At 35.1% G+C, this 14,337-nt stretch overlaps 1 protein-coding gene across 2 annotated transcripts in view; it reads right to left on the bottom strand.

The window, feature by feature from the left end:
* ttc37 (tetratricopeptide repeat domain 37) overlaps window positions 1-14,337 on the bottom strand; it is a 197,322-nt gene that overhangs the window by 106,364 nt on the left and 76,621 nt on the right. For both annotated transcript variants that reach the window (XM_039759363.1, XM_039759362.1), the window contains exons 11-13: window positions 13,412-13,533; window positions 4,007-4,093; window positions 1,085-1,188 (exon numbers count right to left, since the gene is read on the bottom strand). In XM_039759363.1, the coding sequence (XP_039615297.1) occupies window positions 1,085-1,188; window positions 4,007-4,093; window positions 13,412-13,533 (313 nt within the window). The remainder of the gene's footprint in view (window positions 1-1,084; window positions 1,189-4,006; window positions 4,094-13,411; window positions 13,534-14,337) is intronic.

Consider the following 14,337-nt stretch of genomic DNA (forward strand, 5'->3'; position numbering starts at 1 on the left):
TATGTAAAGCAATTTGAGCTACTTTTTGTATGAAAATGTGCTATGTAAATAAATGTTGTTGTTGTTTTGTTGTCACAAACATGTATCGGAAACATGGGAGGCGTGGATCAATTTTTGACAACTTTCTTGGCATAAAAAAAGAATGCAGCTGGGAAATTTTTAAGATTTTCCTCCACGTCCTGTAACCTCCATTGTAAAACACCAAAACAAACAAAATATTTTTTTTAATTTATAGAAAGTGTTTAACTTAACGTAAAAAAAAAAAGTATATATATTGTATATACACACTATATTTATACTTGTAACTGAAAAATACCAAACTTATCCTTTAATAAAAGCTGCTCCAGAGAGCTCTAGGCTGAAGGTTCAACGTTCAACAGGATAATCACCTGAAAACAGCTTTCCACTAACAACTTTCATTCAACCTGGCAGAGCTTGAGAGGATTTGTATAGAAGAGTGGCTGAAAATGCCCAAATTCAGGTACACAAAACATGTTGAGTCATAATCAAGTAGACTCCAAGCTGTGATCGCTGCCAAAGGTGCTTCAGCTAAGTACTGTGAAAAGAGTCTAAATACTTGTGTCAATATTAAAGTTCAGTTTTTAATTTTACTAATTTAAAAAAATAGTAAAATCCTATCTTCATGTTGCCATTATGGAGTATTGAGTGCTGCTTGATGAGGGAAAAAAATGAATGTAAATTACTTTAGCAAAAGGCTGAAACATAACAAAATGTGTAAAAAATGAACGGGTTTGAATACATTTTGAAGGTACTGAAGGTCACTATTTAACTCCTGGCACTTCATTTACTCGTTCTGTCAATACCATTAAAGTTCACAACGTTATCCAGTGAGTTTGTCTGCTCATGCTATATACAGTATTTCATATTAATGGAAAAATACTCAAAGCAGAAAGAATGAACAAACGCAAGGATAAAAATAAGAGCTGGTATTTTTAACTTTTTATTTAGTTAGCTATAAAATGTAATATTAGATGTCACTAAATGTAACTGTGATTATGTTAATATTTGTATCTTATCTACAGGAAAAAGATTAAACTATGTAAGAAAAACAAAGTTGTATTACTGTTTTTCAGCCAGCTGATATTCCTGTTGCTGGAAATGAATATTACCCCTCAAGGCATATACTTCAGCAATATCTGGATGGGAAACCAAGAGACTGGCTGTCATCTGTAAATGCAACCAAAAGTACAATTTTTTTTAAATATACAGATTCATATTTTTACAATGTAACAGCAAAAAGTTTTATATATTTAAACCTTACTTCTAGTGACAGTAAACCTGAAAAGAAAATGCACAGTACCTGCTTGTTTTCAAATTTCAAATTTAGTATGATACTATAACGAAAAATAATCTCAAATTATCTCAAAATTCACACTTTTGCTAATCAGTGGAAGGTTGACCAAAATAACCAATTAGCATGCATATATTTTTCAGCACATCTTGGCTTGGATTATAACAGCAATATTGATCTTTATATATGTTAGGCTTGTCTTTTGACCAATAACTAATAGGAAACATTTGAATATCAAAGTTGTCAAATCATTTGAATTTATATTAACATTTCCAGTGCTTTATATGAGCTCCCATATGAGCATTAATATGTTAATTTAACAATAAATTATTTATTAAAATTAGAATGTGTTCTTCCAATTACTGCAATAAAGATAATTAAGGAAAAATTCAAATACATTTATTGTAGATATCCACAAAATATTCATGTCAATAAGCCAATAGAACAAAATAATTTTCTTAGGTTCTGCAAGTCTAGATTACGTGCAAAGTAAAAAGAGTTATAGTCACCTAAAAATATAGAAAAAGTGTTAGGATTATATATTATTTGTTGTGATAAATTGTTACAGGAAAAACTACATTCAGCTACATTTAATTAGGATAATGATGGCAGAAAAAAAAAATCATAAAGTTAAATGTATTACCAAGAACACGCAAGGGACGTAGCAGCTTATTGTTCCCATTAAATCTTTATATTTACATGGCATGTTCAATGTTTACACATTATTGTTAAACTGATGATGTATAGATTAAAATAAAATTAATAATAGTTATTGAAAGAATATGCGTTATATTGAATATAGTTTTTAATATTGTACACATTTATATTTCCATGATACAAAAAATTCAGATGATTGTTTAAATAAAATACTACTTCTAGTTCAGTAATTTTTCTCAAATTTCATATCTGTTTGCTTTTAATCATTATAAATATCTACACAAAATCTGAATCACCTATCTGTAATTATAACCATAGTTTACTTGAAAATGTGCATAAGTATTCAATTAAAGTACCACTTCCAGATACTGGAAGAGGCTCAAAAGTTGAGAGGATTACTTATTTTTGATATAAAGCAGGTGTGCAAAATCTCATTGACCTGGGTCAAAGCATTTTTGAGTTATCGTGTTTACACACAGACAGACATCATTTCAAAAAATGGTACTTTCGGACTCAGGAAGGTCTAAAGCATCAAGATTCATCAAAATCTCGAGTTTGAATTTATTCACAATTCCTATACTTTCTCTATGTAGCTCATATACTGTGTATATGAGAAAGTGACAATGATTGGGAACAGTTCCAAAACTGCAAAACCAAACTACATTTGCATAAAATGTTCTCTGATTATGAGGAGCCGTACATGTTTCCATTCCTCTTTGTTTCTAATAGGTATTAGACCCGTAGGAGACGTTTTCAGCATAGGAAGACTTCAGATGCTAATTAGATTCATATTTGGCCTTTTTCTACTTAGCTACAAATTCATCTACTATAATGTTTAGGTTCCTTTTTTCAATGTCAGTTGTGTGACTATCCTTCCTACATCTTTATCAGTTCTGTTACTCACTTAACTATCTGATCAGTACTGTGAGGTATGCAAAAATACTAATTAATTTATACCTAATGTGCTCTTAACACTGGAAATCATCTCCTCTCCTATAACATTTTGTTAATGCACCATTTATAAAAACAACAAATTTTGACCACTCAAACAAGTACTACTTTTTTATTTATGTTCTATCGCATTCCATTGTGATTTAATTTTTAGCTGCTATTCCACTGTCTCAACAGGGTCTAAGATCTGAGTATATTCTTACAAAACTCCTATTGGCTACAAGGTGAAAAAAATCCTGAGTTAGTAAACCCACAACTCTGGGTATTGGCTGACCATATTACGTACAGTGAAGCAACATGAATGGGGGGGAAAAAATTGAACACCACCTGACATTAAAGAACATATAAAGAACAGATGTGAATAAAATCCTTATCAATAGACTCTTGTGATCTATTCAGAAATAAATTATTTTTTGGCAAAAGTGAGAGGGCTTCTTTGCGATCTCTTTTACCCCATATATTTTTTGTTAACCTTTTTGTTGTTTACTGTACATCATTCCCTTCTGTGTCTCCTGTTTTTACCTTCACTCTCACAACAGTAATGTGCTTTACCTTAGACTTAAACAGATTATAGGGTTAGGGAGATAAAGAAAGTAGCTATTTGGTGAGAGATTTGGGTTAGCTGTTTCTCTCTCTCTGGTGTTTTATTACGCGTTTGTTTTTTAATTTGGGTGTATGTGTTTTAAAATGTACTTTATCATCACTAAAATCGATTAACATGCATGGACAATGTCAATAGTAGGTTTCCCATTACTCTGACTCCTCTTTACTAACTCTATTACTTTTTCCCTAATATGTACACTGTACATCAGTCAGGATAAAACTACATGTTTTGTGATTAAAGGCAAAATACCAAGTTGTCAAAGAAACAGTTCTCATAATGGGTTTCTTGTATGGGTTAGTGACTTCTGAATTATTTAACAAATTATGAATGCACATAACAGTTTTTTTTTTTAAACATGAGGACAATTATCCAGACCTCTTTTTGAGTCCAAGTAAACCAAAACAACCAAAATGCACTGCAGGAAGAAATACAAGACGTACAGTAAGTTTCAAGGATCTAATACAAAGGAAGCGAAATGTCACCTTTAATGCTTGATCAATTTGTCCCCTCCTTAAATTAATTCTGGCCTTTAGTGCAATTAGTTGAGGATCATTGCCAATATCTGATACCTAAAAAGCAGCAAAAAGATAATTTAGCATGAGTGTGGTGCATTAGTATTGTTCAATATACATAATGAACACATGTACTATATATCTGCAATATGATGCAAATGGAATTACGATACCTCATTAATAACCAAGAAAAAGACCAAAAAAATAAATAGCTTTAGAGTAATAGGAGCAGAAAATGTTTTTTCAGAAGTCCAGTGTTGAAGATAAATAAATCTAATATAAAATAAAATGCTATTACGCTATGATCTGTTTATGCGTTGGGATGTCTGATCTCTTGTCTGAGGTACACTGAGATTCGCCTTTAAAGACAGGAAGTATAAAGGCATACAAGATGAGAGAATGGAACCTCAAAATAAAAGACTGGGAAAAGCAGACACTATGAGAACATGCTCAAGAGAGGTTCAGACCCAAAAGGATACAGAAGAAAGATGTGTGAAGAATGCTAAAAGTAAACATAGGGCAAGAGATCTCAAATATTTTTAAATTTATTCTGCTATATGTTGTTGATGGGTAAGTGTCCAATAAATAAATAAATGCATACATACATAAACAGACAAACATCCCAAACACAGATGTTAGAATAGTTCAGTACATGAAAATAATTTTGATTACTTCTTGGTCAAAGCAGCACAAAAGCTGAACCGTTGAATAACTGCTGAACCATCAATGACAGTCATGGTAAAATCTAAAAGTAATAGATGAAAAATTAAATTGGTGTTGTGTCTTATTATAGTTCATCTTTTACTCTCTGAAGGGTAGAGTTGATATTTTGATTTTCATCATTATTCTGGTTTACATCATTCCTGTTGCAACTTATGTAATTTTCTTCAGGTTCAAAAAAGCTGGTTAGTTGATAAGTTTATTTACTCTCTCTGTATCAATCATTAAAATTTAATAAAGCAAAATATGCATGCAGTAAGATTAAAGGACAAATATACAGTACAGCTGTTAATCATACATCCACAGATGCACAGACTTGGACACATCGTCAATATTGTTTTGGGTCTTACAATAGACACACTCTCCTAGGTGACCCAAACGAAGTTGAGCAAGTCTCAACCTGTGTCCATGTGGCATTTTGTGGTCCATCAGGATGTGCTCGAGGGTGCCCATTTTAAGAAATAGGGGGCATGCCAGTGTTTCTACCTGCCCCATGCAAACAGGTTGGATGGGCTAGGGAGGACGTTGTACACCCCCTGAATCAAGAACTTAGTCCTCTGTGGGTCCCACTTCCAGATGTCCTGCCAGGTGACATTCCACTCCATCAACTATTCCTACTACTTCATCTAGGCACCTTATTTACACATATTCACAACTCTGCTTGCTCGTTCTTCCTCCACTGAAGCACGCACCTCCTCCTGCACCAGCCTCAACCTTTCCTTCTCACTGGTGATGTTGTACTTATTCAGGTTAGTGGTGAGCTTCCAAGTCCTGCTCTACCTTGTACCACACTCCCGATAAAAGCCTTGTGCTTCTCCTGAGCTTCTGTCGGCTGGACTCCTCAGCTGCTCTACACTTCCTCCATGTCCTCACAATGATGCCTGCTTCAGATACTTTAGCGTCCTTAGACCCGTAGTACTGCAGATGTTCATGTGCTCATGTAACAATGAATTCCTCCCTGATAGAGCTGAATGGGAGCCTTAACTTATTGCTGTTCCCATACATGAAGCAAACAGCCAGAAGCATTAACCAAACCATACATTAAGAAAACCATACTTTATTAACATCATAGATTCCTAAAACAGTATGTGGCAAGTTCAATCAATCCCCCATTTTACTCATGGATATAGTACGTTTGTCCTTGAACTTATTGTAGATCGTACTTGAAGACTGCAATTCACAATTGTACAATTGTACAAGAATTGAATACATTCTAAATTAACCCGAAATTCAACCTTCAAACTTCTTATACAGCAGATATGGCTGAAGAGTAAAGAATCTGTAGACTTGTTCATACAGTAGAATTTTACTTTGCAGTGAGATCCCACTCCCAGTGGTTAACTGTAAAAAGTAATATCTTTTCTGTTTACAAATGTATGATTTTACATGTATCACCAATGGAAGTATACTGTACTGTACATTTTAGCTCCGGGGTGGGGTGGGTGTTACGTTGGTGTCAGTGGTGGTGGTGAGGGGATTTCTTCAAAATCTATACATGAAATTGTCTTTTTTCATTTCTTGTTGCCTTACTATTTGTTTTGACATCAATAAAAATTGAGTAAAAAAATCATAAAGAATTATCAATTATTACACATATAACAAAATCTTGCCAATTACAAACTGTGCTATCTCAACAGCTGTTTCTGCTCTATATGGATGATGGTCTAAGATGGGTATAATCTCTAAACTAGGTATTTTCAATACACTCTGCTCAATCACTTTACTAATACTGAATTTAGAGCAAATTAATGTAAAAAAAAAAAAATGAATTTAATTTAGTTCATTACTCTTGAGTACCAATCTTCTGCAATTTGAAACAGCTTCTGAGTGAGGTGCAATAACTTGTTCTGCACTTGCTTATAAGGTTATATAACAACTGATGTAACCTAGGCCAGGCACATTTCCTGGTTTTAATGTAACGGAATACAAATATGCAGGTAATTTTACAATTTGTAGAAGGAATAAATCTTGCTTTGTTTATATTTTTTATCTGTTGTAAAATAAAATTATTGGTTTTAGTGCAGTACTTAGATTGCTAAAGTAACAGTAGTAGTCAGCTCTGTAATAGAAATTTATGATTGTAGAAAAAAACCTTACTGCGATTGAACAGTATTGAAAAACAACATAAAACTGCAATTTTTTTATTTCAAACTTTAATTGTTCTTATATGAAAAGAGTTGGATGAAAGAATGTGGTTTCAGCACTATTAAATAACTATCACTCCCACTGTCAAAACAGACCACTGGATCTCTGAGAACAATTAAGAACATCTCGTATTAAAGGAATAAATTCCAGAACATAAGTCCGTAAGTCCTCGTACTAAGCATATGGCCCCGCTTGAGATCTAATTGGGGGCTGGGGGGAGAAGAGATTTATATTTTTAATCAACGACTTCCTGATTAACTAGGATACAAATGAGAGGAGACACAGAACCAAATTTCCTTAGCCAATCATCATCATGGCAAAGAAAAGAGAACACTCAATCCAAATGAGGGAGAAATGTGTTGCCCTCCATAACTCAGGGAATGGCTACAAAAAAAAAGCTATTCACCTGAAAATGCCCATTTCTACAGTTAGAGCAATAATAAAAAAAGTGGTCATCAACAGGAACTGTGACAAACTTACCTGGAAGAGGACCCAAGTTTATTTTATCCCTATGTACTGTGAGAAGGATGGTAAGACAGGCAATAATATCTCCAAGGATCACTGTTGGGGAATTTAAAGAAAAAGTAAAATCCTGGGGATATCAAGTCTCCAGAACCACCATCAGATGGTATCTCTGTCCTAACAGATTATTTGGAAGGTGTGCCAGAAAGAAGCTTTTTCTGTCAGTTATCTACAAATGCAAGTGCCTGGAGTTTGTAAAATGTTACTTACTTGTTTATTAAGTATACCTAAAGTGGATGAACGTTAACACTGACCATTGCACAAATTACATGTTATATGTTGGTATGATTTTAAAGAGTGGCTTGTGTGTATGGGAAAGGGGGGAAGTGTCTTAACTTGCTCAAAGAGCAAGACTTGACTGACTTTACGTTTTAAAGTCAACATTTTGTGCTGTTTTGTCAGTGATAGTGGGAAAAAGAAGCTGTGCTCTAATCTATTTATGCAGTGGATATAATGTTAGGACAATGTGACTTGAATCTTTATGAGAGCTGTTGATTGTTTATGTCAATGCTCATGTAACATAGCAACTACTTGAATTCTGGCCTGTGAATATTTCCTTATTAGCTACTCTGTTTCATGACAAAGACTTATGTGTTTTGTAAAATAGTTAATGTATTGTTAAAGTGCACAATTTATTAATGTTGGGTATTTGTTAAAAAATAAAAAAAGTACATGCATCAGTTTGAAAATTACATACAAATATAGTATACTAGCATTTTACTGAAATCACCAGGGACCTCATGTATAACACTGTGCGTGGAATTTACACTAAAACATGGCGTACGGACAAAAGCGGAAATGTGTGTGTTCATGTACAAAAAAATCCAGATGCATAAATCTATGCATACGCCAACTTCCATGTTCTTCCACTCCATAAATCCTAGTCAGCGTGAAAAGTAACACTTGTGCATGCGCCTGTTGCTCCACCCCGACTCCTCCCAGAATAACGCCTCTTTGAATATGCAAATCAATATAAATAGCCCATTATGTTTTGTGTTCTGTGAAAAAACAATGGTAAAAACATGGGGAAAAAGAAGAATTTCAGCAAATACCAAATAGAGGCAAGGAAAAATGTACTATTTCTTGGTTTAAGCAGTGATAAAAAAACAACAAAAGGAAGCTGATCGAGTGACAGAGTGGAGGCGAAACTCGAAAGTTCAAGTTCAGGAAGTTGCACAGTGCCCAAAATAAATAAGAAGTGGTCAGATATCAAAGTCGCTGTAAAAAGGCGAGTCGTAGCCCACCGTCTGAGTGTCATACGGAAGAATATTAGGTTACAGAGAAAAGAAAAAAAAACTGGGACACAGTGTGAAAAAAGGTAGAAATTTCCACTTTAATCACAAAGTTTATTTTGTCATTAAAGTAGAACATCATAAACCTCATCTTAAAATCGTTTAATTTAATAGTTTCTCAAATCCCATCGTAACTAAAGTAACACGTTAAATACTTTGCATTCTATGTACTCTTGAGTGTGTGAATCAGTATGTGCTTCTTAAACAGGTTTTCTTTTACGCTGATAGGACACAGAATACATTGCATTCATGATGTTACACATCTCTGAACAATTTAAATACTAAGATGTATACTTGATATCATTTTCATGATGATAGAAATTAAAGCATGTATAAAATTGTGGTACGTTGACACAGTGGTAGTGACAAGCTTGCGACCCTTTCCAATGATTGTTCCTGCCTCCCGCAAGATGCTTGCTGCCCCGTGCACGACCCTCAGTTAAATAATTTATTGCAACAGTACTCTCTCTTTCAAATGTACTAACCCCCGATTCCTGTTCTTCCTTTTCTTTCTCCAAGTAACCAATCACCACACAATCAGCTCTTTAATAAATGTCAAGCCATATGTAAGCTTAGAACGCTGATTCTTCAAAACTTTTAGGGAACACTGAAATATCTTTGTAGTACATGTTTAATTATTCCATCCACTTATCCATCCAGGGTTGTGCCAGCCCTAGCAAGCATACATTGCGAGGCAAGAACAATCCCTGAACTGGGTGCCAGCTCATCACTGACGCTGCTCCTCTGAGTCCTTGAATATTTAATCTTTAACAATATACATTATTTAAATGAAGTTTAAAATATATCTGTATAATGTAATATACAGGGTGACACAGAAAAACAGGAACTTTTGAAATGCGTAGTGGCAGCCATGTACAGTTGGCAGCACTGCGGAACAGGGACCTTGAGCTGTAAACAATCTTGCCATTTAGTAATTTAGTAATCAATTGCAAGGCAATCAATGGCAGCTGTGCGAGAATTGTTCGGTAACTATGTCATCTCAAGATTCGGTGACATTTTCTGGCCCTCAAGATCACCGGATTTGTCCATTTGTGATTTTTTCTTGTGGTGCTAGCTTAAGAGTCGGGTCTACACAACTCGGCAAAGGACACTGAATGAATTGAAACAAAGAATTTAAGATGAAATTCATGGTATCCCAGCTGAGATGTTGCAGCGATCAATGGGGAAGCTCAACAGCAGATTGGAAGAATGCATACGTACAGGAGGACGCCATCTACAGGACATAATTTTCAGACACTGATAATTTGGATTACTGTCTCTTAAAAGGCAAGTTGCAGTGGTTCAACTGCTGTCAATAAATTTTTTTGTTGGATTTCTTCTAATTTTATTGGGTTTTTCAAAAGTTTCCATTTTTCTGCGTCACCCTGTATATATACTTCAATGCATTTCATCTTTAAAATGATATCAAGAGTTCCACGAAGATAGCGCCTGTTAATCTAAATCGACTTAGAAGCCAGTCGTCATCATCTGTAAATATGCGCTCTCAACTGAATTGAATTCCTTTATTGTTATTGTATGGTACAATGAGATTCAATATGCAATTCCTCCATAAACTTATTTTCCTATAAAATGGTAAAATAACAACAATAATAATAATAGAAATAACAGGATAAAAAAAACAGTGAAAAATATACAATATAAAAGAATAAGTGACTCAGGTTGTACAATATTATAACTGTAATGCAAGTTTACAGTGAGGCAATTGTACTTATATGTACAAACAGTTCTACCAAGAGCACTTGATCTCTTGGGAAACTGTTTCTGAACAGCGAGGTCCGTACAGGGGAAGTTCAAATAGACTGTGCACATGGCTGAGGCAGTGTGTGCTAGAAGCTCTATCCCGATATTTCTTTCTGCTCTTGACACAATTTGTGGTAGAGCTTTACGATCAGCTGCTGTAGAGCTGTGATTCCACACTCAAATGCAGTGGGTTAAACACTCTGAGTGGTGCACTGACAGTGACAATGCTAAAGCAGCTATAGTATCTGGAATTGTTTGGGCATTCTATACACCATTATATGGTTACGGGTTGATTACAATCAGATGCCATAAACTAATAAATGATATGCGGTTAATTTCAGTATATTTGATAAACCCGTGTCAGGGATGTGAATCTAAACAATAAAGGGAAACCACACAGGAATAGTAGCACTGCTTTGACGCTGGGTGCCGCCAGTCTGAAAACCGAGAGGAAAACTTGCATATGCAAGGGATTGATCTGGCGTGAAAAGGTGCGTGGCTTTACACCAAATTTAGTTTTTACACATCGCGATGTGAGCGTGGAAACGGGCATACGCAACATTTTTGTGCATAAGCACTGTTTTTACAATAGGCCCCAGATCTTTAACTTACACTGTAATGCTGTTTTCTTAGACCACTCTTAGTTAAACTTACCTATAGACAGTGCACATGCCTATTGCTTTTGGGCTCTATTACTTTGTACAATGCATTTGCTCTCCAAAAGGCAAATATGGAAGGATAAAAGAAGAAAATTTTACCAACTGGGCCTGCAATACTAAAATTCTTTATAATGTATAAGCTAAGTAAAATGTTAGCTCTTCAAATTTGAAAATTGTGCTATGTCAAACTATGATTTCATAAAATCAATATCATATTTAATTGCATGTTAACTCTCTCCTTCAAAGCTTTTTAACATTCTGTAGCTTCCCTTTTTTGTAAGGTATGGTTAGATTGTAGCAGATGGTTTTACAAGTTGGTTATAGCTATGCTAATGGAAAGAGAAAAAAGAATAGTACAATACAGCTTTATATAACCCCAATTCCAATGAAGTTGGGACATTGTGTAAAACGTAAATAAAAACAGAATACAATGATTTGCAAATCCTTTTCAACCTATATTCAATTGAATACACTATGAAGACAAGATATCTAATGTTGAAACTGATACATTTTGTTGTTGTTTTGCAAATCTTCACTCATTTTGAATTTGATGCCTGCAACATGTTCCAAAAAAGCTGGGACAGGGGCAGCAAAAGACTGGGAAAGTTGAGGAATGTTCAAAAACACCTGTTTTGAACATTCCACAGGTGAACAGGTTAATTGGAAACAGGTGTTTGTCATGATTGGGTATAAAAAGAGCATCCCCAAAAGGCTCAGTCATTCACAAGCAAGGATGGGGCGAGGTTCACCACTTTGTGAACAACTGCGTGGGCAAATAGTCTAGCAGTTTAAGAACAACATTTCTCAATGTACAATTGCAAGGAATCTAGGGATTTCATCATCTACTGTCCATAATATCATCAAAAGATTAAGAGAATCTGGAGAAATCTCTGCACGTAAGCGGCAAGACCGAATACCAACACTAGATGCCCGTGACCTTCGATCCCACAGGTGGCACTGCATTAAAAACCAACATCATTCTGAAAAGGATATTACCATGTGGGCTCAAGAATACTTCAGAAAGCCATTGTCAGTTAATACAGTTTGTTGCTACATCTACAAGTGCAAGTTAAAATTCTACCATGCAAAGCGAAAGCCATATATCAACAACACCCAGAAACGCCGCCAGCTTCTCTGGGCCCACGCTCATCTGAGATGGACTGACGCAAAGTGGAAAAGTGTGCTGTGGTCTGACGAGCCCACATTTCAAATTGTTTTTGGAAATCATGGACATCATGTCCTCCAGGCCAAAGAGGAAAAGGACCATCTGGATTGTTATCAGCACAAAGTTCAAAAGCCAGCATCTGTGATGGAATGGGTGTGTGTTAGTGCCCGTGGCATGGGTAACTTGCACATCTGTGAAGGCACCATTAATGCTGAAAGGTACATACAGGTTTTGGAACAACATATGCTGCCATCCAAGCAACGTCTTTTTCAGGGACGTCCCTGCTTATTACAGCAGGACAATGCAAAGCCACATTCTGCATGTGTTACAATAGCATGGCTTCGTAGTAAAATAGTGTGGGTACTAGACTGGCCTGCCTGCAGTCCAGACCTGTCTCCCATTGAAAATGTGTGGTGCATTATGAAGTGCAAAATACAACAACAGAGACCCCAGACTGTTGAGCAACTGAAGTTGTACATCAAGCAAGAATGTGAAAGAATTGCACCTACACAGCTTCAAAAATTAGTGTCTTCAGTTCCCAAACGCTTATTGAGTGTTGTTAAAAGGAGAGGTGATATAGCACAGTGGTAAACATGCCCCTGTCCTAGCTTTTCTGGAACGTGTTGCAGGCATCAAATTCAAAATGAGTGAAGATTTGCAAAATAACAATAAAGTTTATCAGATTGAACATTCGATATCTTGTCTTCGTAGTGTATTCAATTGAATATAGGTTGAAAAGGATTTGCAAATCATTGTATTCTGTTTTTATTTATGTTTTACATAACGTCCCAACTTCATTGGAATTGGGGTTGTATATACAACAAGCCTTTTGTCATAATAGATGGTACGGATCAGTTCAGTTATAATTGATAATGAAAACACACACAGAGAAAGTGAAAAAGAAAAAATAAAATATAAAAACTTAATTTTGCTATCATTGCTGAAAATAATTACACATTAAATGTCTGGCATACTCCTGAAAAAATAATTCAGTATTTTTTTAATGATGTAGATTACTACTATGATTGGCAATTCAACTGCAAGGGCCAGAGTTAAAGCAATCTGTGGTTTCTCAGCTAATAGATATCAGAAGCCCAAGATATTACATTACCTGCTCCAGAGTTTCCATAGCTTCCTCTGCACATTTGTCTTTACTACATTTAACTAAAGCTTCGGCTTTCAATTTAAGAAACTTCTTTTTCCACTTGTTATCTCTTTCACCTAGATTTAAACCTATGGAAAAAAATAAAACATTTTTTAACGTGTGATGTTTCAAACAGATTATTCACAATCTTAAAAATTAATTGCGATCTTGAGACAAAACAAAAAGAACTGCTTCCTTTTTCAGATAAAAAAGAACACTGATATTGCCTTCACAATTTTCGTCTTTCTCCAGTGCCATCAATACCATGCTCCAGTCACCCATATTAAGGGATAGGCTCAGGTATATGCAGGTAGATGAGCCTATGAGCCTAGATAATGGATTATCTGCCTATGGTATACTGGATAATGAACTAATGCGCTACCATTCAAAAATATAACTGCAGAAAAAGAACCCGCGTATAAAAAAAAAAAAAAACAAAGCTAACCAAGTATCATAAATTACACCAGCTGTTACAGACTGGAATCAAATGTATGTTTTTATTCTAAAATCGTAAGAATATGAACAGCTCACATCTCAAAACGGACACGTCCAGGATCGAACCCGTGAAGCTTTGATTGCCAGTCAACAGTTGATACCACTGAAGCTGTTGTAGCAAATGCGTGTCAATGTCGCACCCTAACGCGGGTCTTTTTCTGCAGTTATATTTTTGAATGGAAGTGCATTTGTTTGTACCTTTTGTGAAAGTGTTTCTTTGATATTTGGAATTCAGGCTTCACACATTATACACTTCATGTCTACATTTTGTCAATTAACACTAAAACATGAAAAACGTTTCTGTTTTAATGATGTGTTTACATACATCGTTGTAGACACGGAACACACATGAAATGCAAGTGTTCCAAATAACGAGATAGCATTTATAAAAGGTGTCA

This window comes from Polypterus senegalus, chromosome 7, assembly GCF_016835505.1.
Source record: "Polypterus senegalus isolate Bchr_013 chromosome 7, ASM1683550v1, whole genome shotgun sequence".
NCBI classification, from domain to species: domain Eukaryota; kingdom Metazoa; phylum Chordata; class Cladistia; order Polypteriformes; family Polypteridae; genus Polypterus; species Polypterus senegalus.